The sequence below is a fragment of the Trachypithecus francoisi genome, unplaced genomic scaffold (genome assembly GCF_009764315.1).
Source record: "Trachypithecus francoisi isolate TF-2019V2 unplaced genomic scaffold, Tfra_2.0 Lachesis_group13, whole genome shotgun sequence".
NCBI classification, from domain to species: domain Eukaryota; kingdom Metazoa; phylum Chordata; class Mammalia; order Primates; family Cercopithecidae; genus Trachypithecus; species Trachypithecus francoisi.
In genome coordinates this window covers 9,768,847-9,794,338 of record NW_022681458.1, presented here as the reverse complement: position 1 = coordinate 9,794,338, position 25,492 = coordinate 9,768,847, and the positions used below count along the sequence as shown (strand labels likewise).

At 39.0% G+C, this 25,492-nt stretch overlaps 1 protein-coding gene and 1 pseudogene across 1 annotated transcript in view; both read left to right on the top strand.

The window, feature by feature from the left end:
- Positions 1-25,492, top strand: part of PSMD1 (proteasome 26S subunit, non-ATPase 1) — a 123,949-nt gene that overhangs the window by 74,067 nt on the left and 24,390 nt on the right. The window contains exons 17-18 of the mRNA XM_033229877.1: positions 13,553-13,667; positions 21,638-21,754. Of these exons, the coding sequence (XP_033085768.1) occupies positions 13,553-13,667; positions 21,638-21,754 (232 nt within the window). The remainder of the gene's footprint in view (positions 1-13,552; positions 13,668-21,637; positions 21,755-25,492) is intronic.
- Positions 7,674-7,847, top strand: LOC117095524 (annotated as a pseudogene).

Sequence of the window (25,492 nt, the reverse complement as noted above, 5' to 3'; positions counted from 1 at the left end):
ACCTGGGGTAGGTCAAGGTTGCAGTGAGCCAAGATTGCACCACTGCGCTCCAGCTTGGGGTGACAGAATGAGATCTTGTCTCCAAGATAAAAAAAGGAAAGAAAAGAAAATATTTTTAAATACTGCTTAGTTGTGAGTTACACTTTGATATCTGTGCTTATGAAGGCAGATAGGGATCTGCAAAACAAGTCATGTCAGATTGAAAATAGCAGCACCGGCCGGGCGCGGTGGCTCAAGCCTGTAATCCCAGCACTTTGGGAGGCCGAGACGGGCGGATCACGACGTCAGGAGATCGAGACCATCCTGGCTAACACGGTGAAACCCCGTCTCTACTAAAAAATACAAAAAACTAGCCGGGCGAGGTGGCGGGGCCTGTAGTCCCAGCTACTCAGGTGGCTGAGGCAGGAGAATGGTGTAAACCCGGGAGGCGGAGCTTGCAGTGAGCTGAGATCTGGCCACTGCACTCCAGCCTGGGCCACAGAGCCAGACTCCGTCTCAAAAAAAAAAAAAAAAAATGAAAATAGCAGCACCATTATAGCCAGTGAAAAAACTTGTATGAAATAAGCCTTTATTGATTTGTTTATAGATAAAATTTTTTAAATATTAAGTATATTATAAAAATGCAGTAGTTATTGTATTTGCTGGTATTAATCCTTTTACTCACATTCACTTATTTTTTGCCTCAACTTATAAAAGTAAGATTGGTACTTGGATTTTTTTTATTTTTGTGTTTTTAAGTCTGTTTAATGCCTAAGGAACATAACTAGTTAGAACAGCTACTTATTTGGCAATCTCAAGTTATGGGAAGCGTAGCTGAGAATCAAGAAAAAAGCAGAATAATAATAAATACATAGTTATATAAAAGGATAGTTGAGCCTCAGCAAATAACTGAACCTGTGCTTTAAAACCCTAAGCACTTTAAGTAGAAAGTAGCCTCTAAGTCCCCACTCCATCTTTTCACTCTCCGCACACACACGTGCACAGACGTATACACACACACAAAACTTTGCCTCTCCCCTTTCTTTAATGAAAATAACATTTGTCCATGGTGATAAATGTAGATAGTACAAAACAATGTTGAGTGATAAATTCGCTTGAGACAATTTTAATAAACATGTTTCCCTGCTTACTCCAGATGTGACTAACAAGTTAAAAGGTGGACAAGCACTTTGATGATAGCAAATAGGGTCAACTGAAACAACAACAACAACAAAAAAAAAAAAAAACAAGAATTTAAATGTATAAACATGTAGGTCTACTCAAAGTAGATGCTTGTAGCTTTTTTTTTTTTTTTTTTAGACAGAGTCTTGCTCTGTTGCTCAGGCTGGAGTGCAGTGGCGCAATTCAGCTCACTGCAACCTCTGCCTCCCAGGTTCAAGCAATTCTCCTGCCTCAGCCTCCCAAGTAACTGGGATTACAGGCACCTGCCACCAGGCCTGGCTAATTTTTGTATTTTTGGCAGAGATGGGGTTTCGCCATGTTGGCCAGGCGGGTCTCGAACTCCTGACCTCAAGTGATCACCTGCCTCGGCCTCCCAAAGTGCTAAGATTACGGGCATGAGCCACTGCACCCCATGCCCTTTGACAACATTTTATGTGGCATAGTGATGGATAGCATAGTGATGACCTCTGTGTACTTAAGAAAAGGCTAGATCATGTTCACTCAGCTATGTTTTGGGTGCCAATAAATGTGAAATGAATTTTTTAAAGATTTCTATCCAAATAATAAGAAACATAAAAGTATGATTCTTAGTGGTAGAGTGCAGTTTTTAATATCTGGAAATTTCGTTTGTGTAGAGTATTTCCTTTCCCAAAAACTTCAGATAAAGTAACTCTTACTAAAATAACTTCAAGCTCAGACTCAGCCTCTAATCCAGCAATAACCAAAAAAACCTAATCGGCACTATTTTTTCTAAGACAATTGAATTTTCTCCCTGATGCCTTTTTAATTTATTGAGCAGATTCTGTCTTTGACCGAAAAGGGCAGTCTAATATCCTTTATAGGTCTAGGAAGATAGCTTAAATATCAGCCAAGAACATTTTTTTACCTCTCAGTCATACCTATTAAGCAGTAACCATTAAGGAATGTTTAACGTGACAGAGATTGTATCTGCTATGTATTCATTTGTGAAGTATTTACTAAGTGCCATATGCTCATGGAGATGTATTAATGAATAAGATAAACATTTTCTACCCTCATGTAATTTATAATTTTATGGAGGATGCAGACAAGTGTGTTGGTAACTATAGTACAGACATGGTAGAGCTAAGACTAGCTCACTTCAACAGGACCTACAGTGGAGCTCAAATATTTCTCAGCTTTCTTTTTATGCATTTCATGTTCATTCTCTTTGACAAGATCAGTGAAAGAACTGAAACTGTAAGAATAGCTATTTCAAACTTAATCTGTTCTCGTTAGACTCCTTCATTCTCTCCTGAATGCCTGTTTTTTTTTGTTTTTTTTTTGAGACGGAGTCTCACTCTGTCGCCCAGGCTGGAGTGCAGTGGCCGGATCTCAGCTCACTGCAAGCTCCGCCTCCCGGGTTCACGCCATTCTCCTGCCTCAGCCTCCCGAGTAGCTGGGACTACAGGCGCCCGCCACCTCGCCCGGCTAGATTTTTTGTATTTTTTAATAGAGACGGGGTTTCACAGTGTTAGCCAGGATGGTCTCGATCTCCTGACCTCGTGATCCGCCCGTCTCGGCCTCCCAAAGTGCTGGGATTACAGGCTTGAGCCACCGCGCCCGGCCTAATGCCTGTTACTTTAATGAAAGACTGACAAATCAGAAACAAGCTCCCTTACCTTTCACTGTCTTCTCAAAATGTCTTTCTTTTCATCCATCCTATCCTTCTTTGGGATCATGTTATCATTCTTTTCCACAATTGACTTCTACTTAGGTTCTTGATCCCAACTCATATGTATAGGAAGTCTGTGTTGCTTCCTCTGACATTAGCAGCCTATACCAAGAGTGTGATGGGCTGCCATCTCTACTGTCAACGGCTAGTCTAGGAGCAGGGGTGTGGTAGGCAGACAGTTTAAAATGCCACAGTGTTCTCTTATCACAATATAGCACCTTCTTCTTTAAGCCCTCCCCTGGTTAAGTTTTTTACTGGATTCCTGTGTAAAAGTTGATCTAGACAACTTTTACCAGGTTGTTATTGCCAGAATAAAAGAATACGATTTTTTTGTCATTGAAACTCTAGAGTACAACCTGATGTCATGAAATGGTGATGTCCTTTCATCAAAAGACTGCTATACCTGGAATTATAGTTGATGATCATAACCCAAATATCTTTTGGAGTAGATTTCCTCAACCCTGCATGTCCTCAGTAATCACAGTAATCAGCTATTAGAAATAGATTTTTATCATTAGAATAAGTATTTAAATATCAGAAGTGATTTAAACTTTCTGAGAATCAGAGTACATTTATGTTCATTATTATAAAAATCAAAGAAATGCCAATAAAGTTCTCAACAAATAGCAATAAGTTGATGGCAGCTCACTCATACTGCAAGACTTTTGTTTGCTGATGAGAAATAGAAACAAGTGTGCTAATAATGCTGCAGCTCTGAATATTACAGATTTCTCTGGGTCCAGGAATGCAATCTGAGATTTTTAAGAGCTTTATGTGTTATGGTGACACAGCAATTTCTTTGTATAAAGCTTGTGACTCCTCTTCTTACATCTTTAAAATTCCCTCCCTCGCCCATTTTAGCAGCACCTGAAAAGAATTAGTCTTTTTGGAAATGTACCAAAAGCTTGCCTAAAACTATACTAACTTTTAGTTTTCTGAAGTCCAGGTAGATGACAACAAATACATTCTTTTGCAGTAAATTTGTAACTTTTGTGGCACAGTCTGTGTGGTTTTGTTTTTTGCTTTTCCTTGTGGTGCGTTACATGTATTCACTATATACTAAACTGGTGGAGTTAAAAGCTACAAATAGCAGTATCTTAGAATATGGAGGTACAAAGAACAAAAGTATGTTTGGGAAAGAAAATTGTTTTCTTTCTCAGCTTTTTCCCTGAAAATGTTTTATGCCACAAAATTCAAAAAAGCGTAGTATCTTCCCCCTACTTTTTTGTTTTTTACCTGTAATGGCACTGTTTGTTTGTTTTTGAGACAGAGTCTCACTCTATCACCCAGCCTGGAGTTCAGTGGCACTGTGTCAGCTCACTGCAACCTCTGTCTCCTGGGTTTAAACAATTCTCCTGCCTCAGCCTCCCAAGTAGCTGGGATTACAGGCACCCACCACCACGCCCGGCTAATTTTTATATTTTTAGTAGAGACAGGCTTCACCATGTTGGCCAGGCTGGTCTCGAACTCCTGACCTCAGGTAATCCACTCATCTCGGCCTCCCAAAGTGCTGGAATTACAGGCATGAGCTACCGTGCCCAGCCGATGGCACTGTTATTTTTTTATTATTGTAAGTTGTATAAACTAACCAAAGAATAAAATAAAGGATAACAAGAAAAGTGGCTTGGATTCCCACAACATGTAGCTCTGTCGTTGAGTACACATGCAGCTGGCAAATTTATAATTGTCTAAGTATATATATTTTTAAATAACATATCAAAACATGCGAAAGAGCTAAGTTATAGGTAACACATTCTGTGCTAATAAAATGGTCTACCAAGTATTGATTTTTTTCCTCTCCACTGCCCTCCCCTGAAATAAAGTCCACTGTTTTTCCTGTGACTTGACCATTTCTCAACATTTATTTTTCTAAATGTGTTGTTTTTGTTTTGTTTTTTGAGACAAGGCATTACTCTGTTGCCCAGGCTGTAGTGCAGTGGTGTGATCTCGGCTCAACTGTAGCCTTGACCTCCTGGGCTCAAGTGATCCTCCCAAGTAGTTGGGACTACAGGTATGCACCTCCATCCCCGGCTAATTTCTATATTTTTTATAGAGATGGGGTTTCACAGGGATGCCCAGGCTGGTCTTGAACTCCAGGGTTCATGCATTCAATCCTCCTGCCTCGATCTCCCAGAATACAGGCATGAGTCACTGTGCTTGGCCAGTTTTTCTAAATATGTTTATGGAGACATAGAAATAAGATTTATTACTGATTAAGGATTAGTCATTTAAATACTTTGTTATAAATGCTGATCCAAGGTATTATAACAAACTGGAGGAATTGTTTTGTGATGTTATCTAAGAGGCAAATGTTTATACAGAAGAAAGATTTAGGGAGTGTCAGAATTATTGAAAATAAATGAAAGAAAGTCTAATGGACTGTTACTAATGATTTAATGTATTTTCTTTTAACCTGTAGGTTCTCTCTTCATCTCTTGCCTTGCCCTCTTTTCCTTTCTTTTCTTTCTCCTTGCAGTTTATTTGTTGAAGAAACAGCAAATTTGTTTCCAATTGCCTTGTTTCAGTTCCTGATCACCTCTCACTGGAAATAACACAGTGATTCCTTAAATGATCTCTTGTCTTGACCTTTCTTCCATTTGTTGTGGTAGAGAGAACAGACACTTAGAATCAGAAAGACCTGGATTCCAATTCTAGTGCTGCCATTTATTAGCAGGGTGACAATCACTAAATTTTGTTATTTCTGTTTTGTTTCCCATGGTATGAATTTTGCTGATTGCATCTTTATGTGTAGTTTAATGTGTTGTTTGGTCCTTCATATTTCCTGTAAATTGGTAGTTGAATCTAGAAGCTTGATCACATTCAAAATTTTTTAGGGAGGTGGGGCTGGTGGTATGCACAGTTATTTCCATTTTCATGATGTTAGCAGTCGTTGATAATCATGCTGCAATCTATTAGTTCATTATATGTTACAAAATGGTGATACAATTTTATCATTTATTAACTGTTCCTTTAAAAGTTTATATCATATATCTCTCTGTGTGTGTATATAAAGATTAATGTGCAGGAGTTTTGCTTTCAGTGAATGTTTGCATTCCAGTCATTGCTTAGAAAGGTTTTTTGTCCTTTTAGAGTTGCCTGCTGAAACATTGAAGTAAACATATAAGAATATTATGGTTTTACCGTACTCTTGAAAAGATTGAATGTCTAAACTAATTTAATAAAGAATTTGTCATTCCTTGTCTTAACACTTGCTTTTTTTAAAGAATGTGTCAGAGTTGGAACTGTTGTTAGATTGAGACACTGTCAGGTTTTTTATATGCTTTTAAGTTTATAGCCTTCACGGTCTATTTCAGTCTTTATTGCAATCAGCTAGGTAAAGTTCTGCATTAGGCTCTTGGTATTTATGTTCGCAGCCAAAATTTTTTCTAAATCTCATGAAATGTTAGTGCCTTTTAGGAAACAAAACTTAAGTCTAACTTCTGTCCCCTTTCCGAAGACTCTTCTACTAAAGAAAAAAACTTGAGTTTTGTGGTTGGTTTGAGAATAGTATATATGTTATCTTTTATTTACTCTTTTATAACAAGTAAAAATGACAAAATAAATGAAATGTTAAGACAGATTTTAGGATAAGCTCTTTCCTGTGAGTCAGTTTTCCCTGGAATATCCTGCCCTTGCAGCCAAGGGGCAAGTTGATAAGTATTCTGCATGCCATTAGTTCCCTAACAAGTTGATGATGAAATTCTGGAGGTCTGAACCCTAAATATAACCAGTTTTCTAGGTTTAGTATTCAGCTTGTTTTATATTTTGATAAACCCTTGGACATCAAATATTAGTAGCCAAATTTCTGGTTCTGATCCAAAACCAATTTCTGGTTATGCATCTAGATTTCAGTGATGATAATATAGTATTTTACTCTACTACTCCACCAACTCTCCCCAGCATACATAAGGAGGAGCAGGTATTGTTTTATGAATAAGGCAATTAAGGCTCAAAGAAATTTAGTGATTGTCACCCTGCTAATAAATGGCAGCACTAGAATTGGAATCCAGATCTTTCTGATTCTAAGTCTCTGTTCTCTCTACCACAATAAATGGAAGAAAGGTCAAGACAATAGATCATTTAAGGAATCACTGTGTTATTTCCAGTGAGAGATGATCAGGAACTGAAACAAGGCAATTGGAAACAGAAATAAGATTTAAGGGATTCTCTTGACTTGGCGGCAGATTATATGTGGAGAGTGAGGGAACAGAAATTTGAAGATATGAGTTTCCAAGGTATGTCATGAATGGTCATGGTGGGAAGAGAAAAGCAACTTGGAGAGGGATACCTTTTTTATTCCTATCTTTGTGGGTTTTTAATTTTTGATTGAGATGTTTGTGGTATATTTGGTTAAAGATATCCAAAAGGCACTTACAATTTCAGGTTACTACTCAGATTATTTGGAATCTGTTGTTAGAGAGTACAAGGGAATTAAAGAGAGACAGACACTTTTTTTTTTTTTTTTTTGAGACAATGTCTCACTCTGTCACCCCGGCTGGAATGCAGTGGCGTGATCATAGCTCACTGCAACCTCCACCTCCTGGGCTGAAGCCCATCTCAGCCTCCTGAGTAGCTGAGACCACAGACGCGCGCCACCACACCTGGCTAATTTTTGTAGTTTTTGTAGAGACGGGGTTTCACCATGCTAGCCAGGCTAGTCTCGAAATCCTGGACTCAAGCGATGGGGGCAGATATATTCTTAATCGCTGTGTATTGAGTTAATCCTCTAACACTGTGGCACTTACCTAATGAGAATTATAAATTCATAATTCTACTAAGGGACTCTCCTAAGGCTTATAGCCTCAAAAATTCCCTCTGAATTCTTACCTAGCGTTATAGGCACATAGCCACAAAGGTGGTTTTCCCAGGGCACCGGTTGTCCATTGCACTTTTGATAAGCTGACCCCCTTGATGTGTCTAAATGTGGAAAATTTGATTGCGTAATTTATGGTATTGGGGGTTAGGGGACCGCTTTCAGGTAGGTAGTTCCCTGGAGTCTGCGGAAAGAATGCCCTCTGTGATAGCCTCATTTAGAATAGTGTTTCTGCCTATCTATGTATATTGCTGTTTTTTCTCCTTTAGTAAAGATGGATTAGAGGGGGAAAAGAAAGATACCATATTCTTGAAAGCATCTTGTTTTATTAATGTTGAGGTTGCACAAAATATTCATAAAGAAATAATATTTAAAAGCCAGTGTGTTGAAAGAAAGGAATTCACATGTGCAGTTTATAGTCCAATGATATGGCTGTGACTTATGCATAAGCCCTTGCACAATTCCTGCTCTGTGGAAGGCTTGTACAAATAGTAACATTGGCAAGATGACTGTTAGCTACAAGCCAAAAAAAATTATTCAAACAACAAATTAAAATGTGGTTAGCTTATTTTGGTGTGCATTTCATTTTTTAAAGCAGAAAATTACACCTTTTTTTTTTTATTAAAAATTGAATTACATACTTAGGATTACAGCAAAGTTTTTACTTACTGCTGCCTATTATACCTTATGATGAACCACAAGTATAGTAATACTAAAGAGCAACAAAGTTGTTTTTTTATTTTCTTTACATGATAATTGTATAAACTGGATTTTAAAGCCTTGGGATACATTCCCTCATTTTACATTTAAAGGTACGACTCCCAAAATTATGTGTTATCTGTGTGTTTAGAGGGGCAAGAGGAAGGAGACTCTGATCCAAAAAAGATTTAGAACCACTGTATCAGACAATTGACAGATAGTCACATAACTAAGTCCTGAGGGAGCCTAAACCAAGACCCAGTTTTTCCAAATGCTTGTTACTGTCTACACCCACTGTGTCGTGTATAATAAGCACTAGATAAATATGACTGACTAGACCCAGCCACCAGGTCTTAAAAAACAGAGAGAGGGTTCTTCAGAAAGCTATGGTTCCTGCCATGCACCCAAGTGGTTATTGTGCTAGTAGTCCTGATTTTTTAATTCTAGTGTTACCTTCATTATTCCTCTACACAAAATCGGTATGGCTCTTCTACCTACTTGTTTCATTCCTTTCCAACAACATTTTCATTCCTTTCCAACAACATTTATCCCTCTGCTATCAGAATCGTGCCCATTCAAGATTCAATTAGCCTTAGAAAGTAATACTCCCAGGTATGTCAGTTTTCCCTGGTTTTAATTATCTAGCTGAATTATAAATTTAAGAGAGAGAGCAAAAGTGGAACAGGAGAGAGCTTGGTATACTTCCTAGGGCTTAACCATTAGGCTTTGAACTTAGAAAATACTTGTTGTCTAAGTCTCTAAATGTAGATTTAGTTTAACTCTCTTTGTCTCTTATTAAGTAATAAAAATTATTTTACCTATAGTACCTGGCACTGTGCCAATAATTTATGAGAGATGGTAAATATAGTCTCGGCCCTTGTGCTTAGGTGGCAGAACACTTGAGCGAGTTTGTTAGATGATTTGGGTATCAAATTATGGAAAGAACTTTAAGTTATTAGCCTTATAGGAGTGAAAATAGAAGTTAAATGGTAGTTTCAACTACAAGATTTAGAATAACTTTTCAGTAGCCTCTTTGGTGTAATATCATTTTAAATTTTATTTTTATTTCATTGGAATGTTACTCATTGAAGAAAAGTTGTCCTATAATAATAGCCATTGATTTAAACCTATAATAATTGGTTCATTTTTAAACGCTGTAGAATCATAAAGTTGGAACAGACTTACAGAACGTCTAGTCCCATTCTTCCTCTTATTCAGATGAGGAAAGGACTCTGGGATGTTTGGTTAATTGAACATTGTCTAAATTGGCCCAACTATTTAGAGACAAAACAGAAACTAGAACATGAGTTTTAGACGTCATGGTTCCCTCTTATATAACTTATTGTTATTTTTCTCAGTACATATTAACTGATAGCATATATGTTATTACTGTATTTTCAGTTATTTGCTCATCGGGTTTTTGTTATTCCTGTAAAACAGTCAAGAAAATCTCTCTCTAATTATGAAGGAGAAAACCCAAGTGATTTGCCTAATGTCATATAACTAACAAATTTAGCAAAACTAGAACTAGAACCCAGATCTTTAGTTTTCTAGTATATTGCTTTTTTCACACCACCATACTGTTTTTCCCATATTGTTTCTAATAATACGAGTGACAGTTAGTATTATTTCCAAATTATTCATACAAGGAAGTTTAGGCAAGCTAAGAACATTCTCAAGAAAGAGTGATGGACTCTATTGTAGGGAAAAATAATCTAACCTTCCCTTATTGCAAAATTTCATTTTAACAGATACAGTTTTCATAAACTTCGTTCTATTCCTTTGAAATTTGAATTCACCACTCTGGAGTTTGAGGCTAGAGGACAGTTCCAACATAGAATTACAGATTTGAGTTGATTTGTGGTAATAATTGCTATCATTCATAACAATAGTCTTTTTTTAAATGCCTTTTTAATAAATAAATGTTTTAATTAAATATCTGAAAAACCTAAAATGTCAATTAATTAAATGCAAGTCAGCTTCTGTACAGTTGTATATAAATTATATTCAGTGTAGGATTTCAGTTCACTTTAGTATTTATAAAAGAAAGTGGCCGGGCGCGGTGGCTCAAGCCTGTAATCCCAGCACTTTGGGAGGCCGAGACGGGCGGATCACGAGGTCAGGAGATCGAGACCATCCTGGCTAACACGGTGAAACCCCGTCTCTACTAAAAAATACAAAAAACTAGCCGGGCGAGGTGCCGGGCGCCTGTAGTCCCAGCTACTCGGGAGGCTGAGGCAGGAGAATGGCGTGAACCCGGGAGGCGGAGCTTGCAGTGAGCTGAGATCCGGCCACTGTACTCCAGCCTGGGCGACAAAGCGAGACTCTGTCTCAAAAAAAAAAAAAAAAAAAAGAAAGTAAGGTAGGACCTCCAAACTCAGTGCCTGGGCCCTAAGAACTATGAAGGGCTTGAAACAGCCTTTCTGGAGAAGTTGGATATTCGGGTTTTAATGTGAAATATTCCCATCTTAAATGTTGACAACTTACTTTGAATTTTTGTAAAGGATGTAGGCCAAACAAAATCTGCTACGGGCCAGATTTGGCCCTTGGGCCAATAGTGTATGAATTTTATTTTATTGGTTTGAATTACTAAAATAGTTTTCTTGCTGGTTTTTCCACCTTCGTGCTTTTAACCTGTCTTATTCACAGGTATCTCCTTAAACTTTCTAAATCATCTTTCCATTTATCTGCAAAATGAAATGCAAATTGCTAAACCTGACATTCAAGACACTGTATCATTTTGCTCTTAATTGCCTTTCCACTTTTATTTTTTATTACATGTGCTACAGAAAAATTGACTGTTCAAATTAGACAAGCCAGGTGAATTCCAATCTCTAGACCTTTGCTGACTTACTTTCCTTACCCTGATGCCTATATTCCTCTTCATCATTTGTCCAATTCTTCCAATACTTTCAAACTCACTTTTTATGTCTGCATTCTTGTGAATTCGTCTCCTGACCACTGTTACCTCTTTGTGACATTTTTTCCTCCTTGGCATTCATATCTTAGGTAGTTTATGCCGCTTTGCCACTTTTATTTATATAATATATAATTATATATTATTTTATATTATGTATTATGTATTATATAATAATATAATATATTATATAACATATATTATATAATATATAGTTATATATTATGTAATTATAATATATAAATGATATATATTATGTATTTCATGTATTATATATTATATATTATAATGTATTTTATATATAATACATATCTTATATCTAATATATATCATATATATTTTGTTTTGTTTTGTTTTTCTTGAGATGGAGTCTCGCTGTCTCACCCAGGCTGGTGTGTAGTGGTGCAATCTTGTCTCACTGCAACCTCTGCCTCCCAGGTTCAAAGGATTCTCCTGCCTCAGCCTCCCAGGTAGCTGAGATTACAGGTGCCCACCACCATGCCTGGCTAATTTTTGTATTTTTAGTAGAGAGGAAGTTTCACATGTTGACCCTCTGGTCTTAAACTCCTGACCTCAAGTGGTCTGCCCACCTGGGCCTCCCAAAGTGTTGGGACTACAGGCGTGAGTCACCACGCCCGCCTTTAATGCACACTCTTACGTGTGTTGGTTTTGTCTCAGTAAATGTTTGGTGATGGTGAAAAATCTAGAGCTGTATATGCTGCTTCAAAGGCTAGGGAAGAGCCTAGTTTCTTTTTTTTTCTTTTTTTTTTATAATTTCAACTTTTATCTTAGATTCTGGGGGTACATGTGCAGGTTTGTTACATGGGTATATAGTGTGATGCTGAAGTTTGTGGGACAATTGATCCCGTCACCCAAATATTAAGCATAGTACCCAATAGTTTTTCAACCCAGCACCCTTCCCTCCTCCCTCCAGTTCCCAGTGTTTGTTGTTGCCTTCTTTGTGTCTGTGAATACCCAGTGTTTAGCTCTCACTTATAGGTGAGAACATGCAGTATTTGGTTTTCTGTTCCTGCCTTAATTCACTTAGGATAATGGCCTCCATCTGCATCCATGTTGCTGCAAAAAACATGATTTCATTCTTCATGGCTGCAAAAATATCTTTTTATTAAAGTTTAATATACATTCAAAAACATGCACAAAATAATTAGCCTACAGCTTGATGAATTTTCACAGCTGCATACACCTGTGTAACCAGTACCCAATTCAAGATCATAACATTGCCAGCCTTCCAGAAGCTCTCCTTACATTCTTTTCTAGTTATTACCCCAGTCCTGCTGCTCCTCAAGGATAGCCATTGTGCCAGCCAGAGTCGTCTTTTAAAAGATTGGGTCTGGTATACCATTAGTCAAGTTTGTCCTATTTTTTATCTTGTTGCAAATATGGAGAGAATGAAAAATAATTTCTCTTCTTATCAATACAGAAATAATTGCTAAAGCAAAAATGCAAAAGTCAGAATTTCTTCATTATCAAGGCTTATTTATCAGTTTATTATTCAACTAAAGTAATACTGGGGGATTTAAATCTTTCATGTAACTTAGGAAATGTCCAGGAGTTTCTATAAATGACTTTTGTCTTCTGAACAAAATGCAAAATGACCAAGAAATAGGAAAATAGATATTAAGCAGTGTGCTACCCCCCACATGGCTGTTCTTGCCATGGAGGAGGTACCAGAGAATAACTGGAATCCAGACCTATGATTGAGTACTCACTTATACTGAGAAAGGAGTCCCCTTTCTATACATATATTCTCTCAATATTGAAGATCAGATTTCTTCTATTCAGTAATTAGAACTCTGTGAAAGATTTTTTTTTTTTTTTTTTTTTTTGAGACTGAGTTTTGCTCTGTCACCCAGGCTGGAGTGCAGTGGCATGATCTTGGCTCACTGCAACCTCCACCTCTTGGGTTCAAGCAATTCTCCTGCCTCAGCCTCCCAAGTAGCTGGGATTACAGGTGTGCATCACCACTCCCAGCTAATTTTTATATTTTTACTAGAGATGGGGTTTCACCATGTTGGTCAGGCTGGTCTGGAACTCCTAACCTTGTGATCCACCCACCTCAGCCTCCCAAAGTGCTAGGGTTACAGGCCTGAGCCACCGCACCCAGCTCTGTGAAAGATTTTTAATTCTGCAATTTATGTTTTAAATGCCCATTGTTACCTATAACTTTTTCAGAAACGACTTGGTTAAAACTCTTCTGTCTTAACTTAAAATGTTACCTGTAACACTGGCTTCGCTTTCTGTTTATCAGGACCCCTGAACAATGCCCGAGTGTTGTCTCTTTGTTGTCAGAGAGTTACAACCCTCATGTGCGCTACGGAGCTGCAATGGCCTTGGGGATCTGCTGTGCTGGTACAGGAAACAAGGTAAAGCCCACAACCAGTGGGGTCAGTTCTTTCTTGGCGCCAGACTGTTTTCCCTCACCGCAGAATTTATGTAGCAGCTGTAAAAATACAAGTGCAGTATGATCTGTAAGACTGAACTTGCTGTACAAAGCTTCCCAGTACTCCCTCATTCTGTGATGCTGGATTGCCCAAAACTGCTTAAGAATAAATCATCACATTACATGGATAGCTGTAACTGAAACAATGCTTTTGGATTTCTTTTTGAAATCATTGATTTCTGGGTTTTTTGTTTTTTGTTTTTGTTTTTGTTTGTTTATTTGTTTTGAAACAGAGTTTCACTCTTGTCATCCAGGCTGGAGTGCAGTGGCGCAAGCTCACCATGTTGGCCAGGCTGGTCTCAAACTCCTGACATCAGGTGATCCACCTAACTTGGCCTCCCACAGTGCTGGGATTATAGGCATGAGCCACCGCACCAGGCTTTTTTTTTTTTTTTTCTTACTTTTCTTTTGAGTCTTGCTCTGTTGCTTGGGCTGAAATGCAGTGGCAGGAACACTGCCCACTGCCAAGACACTCACCTAATTTTTTTTTTCATGGAGAAGGGGTCTCACTATGTTGCCCAGGCTGATCTCAGACTCCTGGGATCAAGTGATCCTCCTGCCTCAGCCTCCCACGGTGCTGAGATTACAGGCATGAGCCACTGTGCCTGGCCCATTGATTTCTTTAAAAAAAAGAAAAAACAAAGAAAATAAAATAGTTTTTGTTGTTGTTGTTAAATAACAACTCAGGTTATTTTATATGATTATTTTACATGTTTAATTTGTATAATTAGTGTTCTAGAAAACAAGGTTCTCATCCGAAGCCACCAAAATCAGCTGATTTGATAACTTTTCTGTTTTAAGCAAATCACCGATGTGCTATTTACCTGTTTTCTCATATCTAACCTTAATAGGTAACCTGGTATTTGTTAAGGCCTCAAAAGTTCCAAAAAAAGAGTTGAATGGGGCAAGGTGATGATTTGAAAACATAATTGATCATGAGATTCATAAAGAAATGTGCTCTTGCATAAATAACACGTATTCATAATTCACAGCAATGACATAATCATGACACTTTGCCTCTCATAGCACATATGCACAAACCTTGACCACCTCCCAGAAGTGAACACCTTTTAACAAAGTGTGTATGTATAAAACTGAGAGCAAGGCTATGCTCCCAGTGCCTTTCCATCAGAGAGAAAGGAGTCTCTTTTTTATCATCTGTTGTCCAAACTCAACACAAAACATAGTTGTAAGTTTATGGACTGATTCCAGGAATCTAAAAATTTTAATTTCCTTGAATTTTTTTCCAATAAAGAGTATTGGTGTTGTGGGCCGGGCACTGTGGCTCACACCTGTAATCCCAGCACTTTGGGAGGCTGGGGCGGGCAGATCACGAGGTCAGGAGTTTGTGACTAGCCTGACCAACACGGTGAAACCTCGTCTCTACTAAAAATACAAAAATTAGCCAGAGGCCGGGCGCGGTGGCTCAAGCCTGTAATCCCAGCACTTTGGGAGGCCGAGACGGGCGGATCACGAGGTCAGGAGATTGAGACCATCCTGGCTAACACGGTGAAACCCCGTCTCTACTAAAAACTACAAAAAACTAGCCGGGCGAGGTGGCGGCGCCTGTAGTCCCAGCTACTCGGGAGGCTGAGGCAGGAGAATGGCGTGAACCTGCGAGGTGGAGCTTGCAGTGAGCTGAGATCCGGCCACAGCACTCCAGCCTGGGTGACAGAGCAAGACTCCGTTTCAAAAAAAAAAAAAAAAAAAAATTAGCTGGGCATGGTGGCACACGCCTGTAACCCCAGCTACTCATGAGGCTGAGGCAGGAGAATTGCTTGAACCCCAGGAGGCAGAGGTTGCAGTGAGCCAGAATCCTGCCATTGCACTCCAGCCTGGGTGACAGAGCAAGACTGCATCTCAAAAAATAAATAAATAAGTAAATAAAAGAGTATTGCTGTTGTGTACAAATGAGTTTTTCTGGTCACATAAAACATTATTGAGGCTGGGAATAAAAATAGCTACTTTTGGCCAGGCACAGTGGCTCACGCCTATAATCACAGCACTTTGGGAGGCCCAGGTGGTTGGATCACCTGAGGTCAGGAGTTCAAGACCAGCCTGGGCAACATGGCAAAACCCCAACTCTACTAAAAATACAAAAATTAGCTGGGCGTGGTGGCACGCACCTGTAATCCCAGCTACTCAGGAGGCTGAGGCAGGAGAATTGCTTGAACCCGGAAGGTTCCAGTGAGCCAAGATCATGCCCTTGCACTTCTGCCTGGGGGACAAGGGTTAAAACTCTATCTCAAATAAAAAGGCCAGACATGGTGGCTTACGCCTGTAATCCCAGCATTTTGGGAGACCGAGGCAGGTGGATCACCTGAGATCAGGAGTTTGAGACCAGCCTGGCTAACTTGGTGAAACCTCTTCTCTACTAAAAATACAAGAATTAACCAGCCGAGCACGGTGGCTCACACCTGTAATCCCAGCACTTTTGGGAGGCCGAGGCGGGCGGATCACCTGAAGTCAGGAGTTCGAGACCAGCCTGCCTAACATGGCGAGACCCCCGTCTCTACTAAAAATACAAAAAATTAGTATGGTGGCAGGCGCCTGTAATCCCAGCTACTCAGGAGGCTGAGGCAGGAGAATCGCTTGAACCCAGGAGGCAGAGGTTACAGTGAGTGGAGATCGTGCCACTCCACTCCAGCCTGGGCAACAAGAGTGAGACTGTCTCAAAAAAAAAAAAAAAGCTATTTTTCACTACACATAGCAACAATTGTGTGATAAAGAGACATCCCTCCTTTCCAGTATTTCATCCTATTCTGTCTGCTTACCCTGGTTTTCTTTTGCTTTTTTTTTTCTTTTTCTTTTTTGAGACAGTGTCTCACTCTGTCACTGTCACCCAGGCTGGAGTACAATGGGCTATTATAGCCCACTGCAGCCTCAATCTCCCAGGCTTAATCAAGCTTCCCAATTAGCTGGGACTGCAAACGCATGGCACCATGCCAGGCTAATTTTTTTTTTTTTTTTTAAGAGAGACTAGGTCTTGCTGTGTCGCCTGGGCTTTATTTTTCTTCATAGCGCTTACAACCACCTGATATATTTTACACCTATTGTTTGTCTTTGCCGAAATGTAAGATCACTGAGAATATAATGTTCACTGCTGGAACCTAAAATTAAACCTTTGTTTGTTGCGTGAATGATGGATGGCAAGATCATTAAAGGATATGATGGTGACCAAGTTGGACATCATCTCTCTCATTACAGAGTTTTGTTTTTTATTTTTATGTTTATTTATTTATGTATTTATTTTGAGATAGAATTTTACTCTGTTTCCCAGGCTGGGCTTCAGTGGTGCAGTCTCGGCTTACTGCAACCTCCGCCTCCCGGGTTCAAACGATTCTCCTGCCTCAGCTTCCTGAGTAGGTGGGATTACAGGCATGTGCCACCACACCCGGCTAATTTTTATATTTTTAGTAGAAGCGGAATTTCACCATGTTGGCCAGGCTGGTCTCGAGCTTCTGACCTCAGGTTGTCCACCCGCCTCAGCTTCCCAAAGTGCTGGGATTATAGGCATGAGCCACCGTGCCCGGCCGGTTTTTTTAAATGTTTTAATTTATTTTGGGGGAGAATTTCTTACATGAGAATGTATCTTCAATTTTACTAGAGATGTAATTGGGTATATCAAATGTAGTTATAGAAATTGGCCTTATTGGCCGGGCGCGGTGGCTCAAGCCTGTAATCCCAGCACTTTGGGAGGCTGAGACGGGCGGATCACGAGGTCAGGAGATCGAGACCATCCTGGCGAACACGGTGAAACCCCGTCTCTACTAAAAATACAAAAACTAGCCGGGCAAGGCGGCGGGCGCCTGTAGTCCCAGCTACTCGGGAGGCTGAGGCAGGAGAATGGCGTAAACCCGGGAGGCGGAGCTTGCAGTGAGCTGAGATCCGGCCACTGCACTCCAGTCCGGGCGACAGAGCGAGACTCCGCCTCAAAAAAAAAAAAAAAAAAAAAGAAATTGGCCTTATTTTTTTTTCTACAACACAACTGTTCTGTAAACAAAGGAAGAATATAGTTGTATGTTTTACTAAGTGTTTCCCCCCTCGAGTCTTAAGTTGACATTTATGTCAGGCCTCATAAGTTAAATGTAAATTAGATTCTCTTTTCTTTTCAGATTATTCTGAACTTAATATGATATCTAGGAGCAAATGTTCTTTGAAACACAGCATCTGACAAGTTAATTGAATGAAAAAAATTTTTATTACTCATACTAAACAAGTCTGCTTTATTTCTAGATAATTTATGTGATCTAGGTATCAGTACCTATCTAACTGTGGATTGGGGCTTTGGTTGTTTTTTTTTTTATTTCTTAAAAAACTGAAACATCTGTTTATTCTAAAATATACCATTGGGGTTGTATTACATACCTCAAAGGCCAAGTTATTGTCTTTTACCTTCTAAGTTGGAAATTTGGTTATATTTTTATCATGACTACTTCATAAAGAATATTGACAATATGTTTGAAAAACATACTCCGTCTGCACAGTGTCATTACATTTTTTAGTAATGTAGGGAGAAAGGATACCCATATCTGCTGTGTGTATTATCTGTTAATAGCTCTCATTTTTAATATATATATGTAAGCTTACATGTAGAGGAATCCGAAGTCACTTTCCAACAAGGATTCGGTTTATTCTTTTCTTTGGTCTTAGAATGAAGGATACTTGAGAAACATCCTACCAAATTAAGAAATATCTGATAATCTTACAAGCCTATTACTCTTTTCCTCCCAGATTTATACCTACCTAAGGACCTTGTAAGGGATGTTGTGGTGTTTTTTGTTTGTTTTTCTTGTTGTTTTGTACTTTTTTTGTTTTAACTCTAATCTCATGACAGATTAAAGGAACGTTGTGGGTTTTGTTTTGTTTTGTTTTGTTTGAGACAGTCTCGCTCAGTTGCCCAGGCTGGACTGCAGTGGCACGATCTTGGCTCACTGGAACCTCCGCCTTCTGGGTTCAAGTGGTTCTCCTGCCTCAGCCTCCCCAGTAGCGGGGATTACAGGTGCCCGCCACCACGTCCAGCTGATTTTTTGTATTTTTAGTAGAAACAGAGTTTCCCCATGTTGGTCAGGCTGGTCTCGAATTCCTGACCTCGTGATCCGCCCTCCTCGGCCTCCCAGAGTGCTGGGATTATAGGTGTGAGCCACCGTTCCCGGCCAGGAACGTTGTGTTTTAAAGTGGCTCTTCCCAAAGGTCCTGCAGAGTGAGAATAGAAGTTATATGGGGCAAAAGAGTGTTTGGTGAAATACATTGGACAAATGCTGGTATAAACAATAGTTGAGTGGTTTATGATAAGGCATCCTAGAACCTTTGTTATGATGTGTACATTCCTAGAACCTTTGATACAGTGTATACATATATTTTGTATCTGCAAGAGGAGGTGATATATATACAGTATGCCTGAACTCTCAAACTTATTTAATAAAGGACTTCTTTTTTCATAGAACTGACATTCTGAAGAATAGGATATTGGGGAAATACTGATAAATATTTTGGAAAATCTCGTCACCTGTGGTCTTAGGAAGTGCAACCATAAAATCAATTCTAGTCTATGATGTCATTTGTTTTGCTATTCTAGCTAGTAAAATCTTTTGTTTGGAAAATGTGAGGTTTTTTGTTTAAATTTTTTTGTCTTGATTTAATTTTTAAAATTAGGTCTTATAAAATCATCTGAGATGTTACTTTACTCTAATATTTGTTTTATTACTATTTTTATTTTTTATTTTTTATGTTAGAGACAGGATCAACTATGTTGCCCAGGCTGGTCTTGAACTCTTGGGATCAAGCAATCCTCCCACCTTGCCAATCTCAGAGTGTTGGGATTACAGGCATAAGGCATCGCAACCAACCTTACACTAATATAATTAGAAAGGGTTTATTTCCTTTTTTTGTTTGTTCTGAGACAGAGTTTCACTCTTGTTGCCCAGGCTAGTGGTGCTATCCTGGCTCACCGCAACCTCCGCCTCTTGTGTTCAAGTGATTCTCCAGCCTCAGCCTCCCAAGTAGCTGGGACTACAGGCACCCGCCACCACGCCCAGCTAATTTTTTTTTTTTTTTTTTTTTTTTTTTTTGTATTTTTAGTAGAGACAGGGTTTCACCATGTTGGCCAGGCTAGTCACGAACTCCTGACCTCAGATTATCTGCTCTCCTTGGCCTCCCAAAGTGCTGGGATTACAGGCATATGCCACCACGCCCAGCTAATTTTTGTATTTTTAGTGGAGAAGGGGTTTTACCATGTTGGCCAGGCTGGTCTCAAACTCCTGGCCTCAATTAATCTGCCCACCTTGGCCTCCCAAAGTGCTGGGATTACAGGAATGAGCCACCACGCCCACCCAGCCTGACGGGAAGTTGAATTATACAAATTTTGGATTCAGACTGGCCTGGGTTTGCTATCAGTACTTACTCGACTTTGGACAAGTTATTTAACCTTCCTAACTCTCAGTTTATTTGTTTATAAAGATTGTTTTGTGCTGGTTTTTGTTTGTTTCAGGAGTAAGGGGGTTATATAGGATAATACATAAAATACCTACTACTGTATCGAAAAGTAATAGGTGCTTATCAAATGTTAATCCCATTTCTCCTAATTTTTTATGACCTCTTACCTCAAGACAAGAGCACTCAGGTTCTAAAACTTCCTTTTTACTTACCCTCAGTTATATTGAAATTTAAGTAAAGCATAACCAGTTCTAAACTATTCCATTCACGTAGTTGTTAATTAACTTCTTACTACGCTATTGGATAAAAATATTGACTTAGAGTGACAGTAGATATAGTCGTGCATCATTTAAGAACAAGGATATGTTCTGAGAAATGGTGATTTCGCGATTGTACAAACATCATAGAGTATACTTTCAAAAACATAGATAGGTATGGTCTGTTGCTTCCAGAATACAAACCTGTACATCATGTTACTATACTGAATAGGCAGTTATAACACAGTGGTATTGCTGTATCTAAACATACAAAAGGTACAGTAAAAATACAGTATAAAAGATAAAAAATCATACAACTATATAGGGCACTTTGAATGGAACTTATAGGACTGGAACTTGCTCTGGGTGAGTCAGTGAGTAAGTGTTGAGTGAATGTGAGGGCCTAGGACACTATTGTCACTATAATAGACTTTATAAACACTGTATACTTTGACTACTAAATGTATACATTTTTTTCTCCAATAATTGATCTTACCTTATCTTTTTTTATAAATTTTTAATTATTTTAAATTTTTTGACTCTTGTAATAACACTTGGTTTAAAACACAAACCTGGGTGGACACAGTGGCTCACGCCTATAATCCCAGCACTTTGGGAGGCCAAGGTGGGTAGATCACCTGAGGTCAGGAAGTCGAGACCAGCCTGACCAACGTGGTGAAACCCATCTCTACTAAAAATACAAAAATTAACCGGGGTGGTGGCGTGCACCTGTAATCCCAGCTACTCTGGAAGCTGAGTCAAGAGAATTCCTTAAACCCAGAAGGCAGGGGTTGCAATGAGCCAAGATCGCGCCATTGCACTCCAGTCTGGGTGACAAGAGTGAAGCTCCATCTCAAAAAAACAAACAAAAAAATATTGTACCACTGTACAAAAATATGTTTTCTTTATTTTCTGGAAGGTTTTTTCTGTTTTCAAAATGATTTATTTGTTTTTATTTTTTAAACTTTTTTGTAAAAAACTAAGACACACACACACATTACACTAGGCCTGCACAGGGCCAGTATCATCAATAAGTCACTTAGGCAATAGGAATTTTTCAACTCCATTATAATGGGACTACCATCATATATGCAGTGTGTCATTGCCCAGAATGTTGTTATATGGCATATGACTATAAATTGAAAATTCACCCATATCAACTTTATTTAAAAGTTGTGTTTGTTTTTTAAAATTCTTTCAGGAAGCCATTAATTTGCTAGAACCAATGACAAACGACCCCGTGAACTACGTGAGGCAAGGGGCACTCATAGCTTCAGCTCTCATCATGATCCAGCAGACTGAAATCACTTGTCCAAAGGTGAGCAAAGAAATTCCCTGGAAGAGAGATGGTTTGGCCTTTTCTTTAGTAACTTATCGTCTTTTGAGGACATTTTTTACTTCAGTATGGTGAACACAGAAAGTAAAAGTAAAGAGAGCATTTTAGAGTATAAGAGAATGGGAAAACTTTAAATATGTTATGCTCTTTAAATGTGTTTTCTACAGACTTAATGGTCCCTTTGTTAATTTAAGTTTATAACCATGCTTGAAAAATTAGAATTCTTGGGGTGTTAAAATCATAAAATGAACTCTTTTTTTGCCTTTCACTATCCTTTTAAAATGTATTCAGACCGAGCACAGTGGCTCAAGCCTATAATCCCAGCACTTTGGGAGGCCAAGACAGGCGGATCACGAGGTCAGGAGATCGAGACCATCCTGGCTAACATGGTGAAACCCCGTCTCTACTAAAAAATACAAAAAAATTAGCCGGGCGAGGTGGTGGGCGCCTGTAGTCCCAGCTACTCGGGAGGCTGAGGCAGGAGAATGGTGTAAACCCAGGAGGCGGAGCTTGCAGTGAGCCGAGATCTGGCCACTGGGCGACAGACCGAGACTCCGTCTCAAAAAAAAAAAAGTATTCAGTGGGATAACTTTTTCCTCTGATAATACAGGATGCAAACTTAGGCAGTCCATGACTTTTTTGATCTATCCTTCTAAGGTAATTTTTAAAAAAGCCTGCAGTCACTTTGTATCATACATACAATCTTAGTTTAGAAATGAGTACATCCACATTCTCTTTTGGAATGTCATTGCCCTCCTAGGCGATCTTTTTGGGTGGAGTTCCAAATGGCTCCAAGACAGCTTTCTTTTCCACTTCACCCACATCTGCTGCACAGAAACACTCTTACACATTTTGCCCTTCTGGATAGGAATATAATAGGCTGTCAGTGCTAGTACCTCAGCTAATAGCTAATGCCTTGGTGCACAGGAGCCCCTGATCATATTGTGCACTCCAGGTGGACCCTCTGAAGCCCTTTTCTGTAAACTTGGAGTGAGGGGGAAAGACTCACAACCCAGCTTGCCCCAAAGAGATCCCCCTTCACATATCCTCCACAATCCACACCCACCTTGTGGGTGACTCCATAATAGTTTTGAGACACCTCTTTTGAAATTCTCTGATGAGCCAAGCACGGTGGTTCATTCCTATAATCCCAGTACTTTGGGAGGCTGAGGTGGGAGGATCACTTGAGCCCAGGAGTTCAAGGCTAACCTGGGCAACATAGGGGGAGGCCTCATCGCTACAAAGAATTGACAAAGAATTAGCTAGGTATGGTGGCATGCGTCTGCAGTCCCAGCTATTTGGGAGCTGAGTTGGGAGGATTACTTAAGCCCAGGAAGCTGAGGCTGCAGTGAGCCATAGTTGTGCCACTGCACTCCTTCCTGGGTGACAGAGCAAGACCCTGTCTCAAAAAATAAAATTCTCTCATGACAATCTCTCAGTCCTCAAGTTGTTAGTGTTTGATACCTCATGTATCTTGTCACTTCAGCCAAAACTTCTCATTCTACTAAGAAACAGAAAATGCATGTATCTTATTTTTAATACATGTATTAAATTAGCATGCTTGATATACTAAATAGACATGTATAACTTACACAACATTTTCAGATCTTCTAATTCTTAAAGCTATGGACTTTAGTATCCATTTATTAATTAATTCTGCTCATATAATGGGAAGTAGTCAAAAAATTGATAACAGAAAAAACCGTTGGCATTCTGTCTTATGCCTAATCGAACAAATATAGAATACCACCCTCATTTTCAGCAAAGTAGATTTGAGGAGGTAGAGAAAAGAAAAATTTCCAGAACTCATTGATTATTCATTCTAATTTTATTGAGCTTTGTTTAATAAATTTCAAGTTCTAAACAGTTGCTGTCATCTTTGCTTCATTTATTTAGTGTTTCTCTTTCTGTCTCAAAATCATTTTCAGGACTTTCAAAAATTGTATTATTACAAAGATAGAATCTGACTTCTCGTCCTGTTTTTATAACGTATTACTTAATATACTACATCTTCTAGAACATAAACATCTTTCCAAACACCACATTTCTTTTTGTTTTTAAATATAGCAGCTATCATGTGAGTAGCTTTTACATCTTTTATTTTTGCTTTTGATCTTCAACTGAACTTTTGGAGTTATCCACTGAGTACTGTCATTAAAGAAACAAATTTTGGTCATGGACTGCACCTCCTCTAACAGTAATACATAAACATTTATTCACTTTGACTCCACGTGTTGCTTTCATGTTACTTGTACTGTCAGCAAGACAAATGTTCTGTCTTCCCATCCTCTGCTGTAGGATTTCATTGATTTTACAATTATAATCTCTGTTCCAAAAGCAGCAGAGTCCTTTAGGAGTTGGATAATCATTCCAGGAACTGTTGTTGAACCAAGTCTTACCTGGTGCAGATACACGGGGCACACTCCCATCTTCAGGTTGTACCAGAATCTTAGACACTGATTAAAATGTCAAAGTGAAGTCACAACTAGTAGCCTCTGCCATTAATATAACTGAGTAGATAAATGTAAATGTATATGCCACTGACTAAAAAAGCAAAATTGACACTGTGAAACTCAAAAATTCTTTCAGGAAACACTACTCTTTAGAGCGAAGTTGTTACTCAGCTTAAGAATTCTTAAAGTTGGCCGGGCACAGTGGCTCAAGCCTGTAATCCCAGCACTTTGGGAGGCCGAGACGGGCGGATCACGAAGTCAGGGAATCGAAACCATCCTGGCTAACACGGTGAAACCCCGTCTCTACTAAAAAATATGGAAAACTAGCTGGGCGAGGTGGCGGGCGCCTGTAGTCCCAGCTACTCGGGAGGCTGAGGCAGGAGAATGGCATGAACCTGCGAGGTGGAGCTTGCAGTGAGCTGAGATCCGGCCACTGCACTCCAGCCTGGGCGACAGAGCGAGACTCTGTCTCAAAAAAAAAAAAAAAAAAAGAATTCTTAAAGTTAATTTCAGTGTTTTCTGTTATTAAGCAAGTGATAAAGAATTTCGTAGACTACAGTTTATATCATCTTTCCTTTATCTGATAATTGCCAACAAGACAAAATTGACATTTTGGGGATGGTATACAGCATGTTGCCGAAAAGAAAAATCTGTTGAGAAACTCTGAAGAGGAGTAGATTCTCAAGGCTACAGGGTCTTAATTGCAAGGTTGCAAAACCAGTCCATGAAATAAAGTGGAAATGGCTCAAAAATAAAGATCAAATGTGAATTTCATCAATAATTATAAACCCCTCAAAGGAATTCAAAAGAGAAATTTCTCAGATATTTTGTGAAATTCACAGTGGAAATTTCCAAAGGAAATGTCTTATATAACCATTCATATATGTCACATCCCTAACACTTAGCTCCACACATTGCCCTCTTAGTTGAAGTATCTCCAGTACATCTTTGCTTTGTTTCTCTCAGTTTCTCGCTAGCTCATACTCACAAACATAAACCCAGGAACATGCACACATCCCTAGATCAAAGGTTCACATTTAACAAGGGTAATGTTCTTTTTTAGGTCCTTGGAGCTATTTTGCTCTAAGAACCCAACTCTCCTCTTTATTAAATTATCTATCTTTTGTTATTCTTGTTAAATGAAATCCACCATTAAGATGAGCACAGTGGCTGAGGCAGGAGAATTGCTTGAGCCTGGGAGTTCAAGGCCAGCCTGAACAACATCCCAAGATCCTATCTCTAAACAAACAAACAAACAAAAAATCAC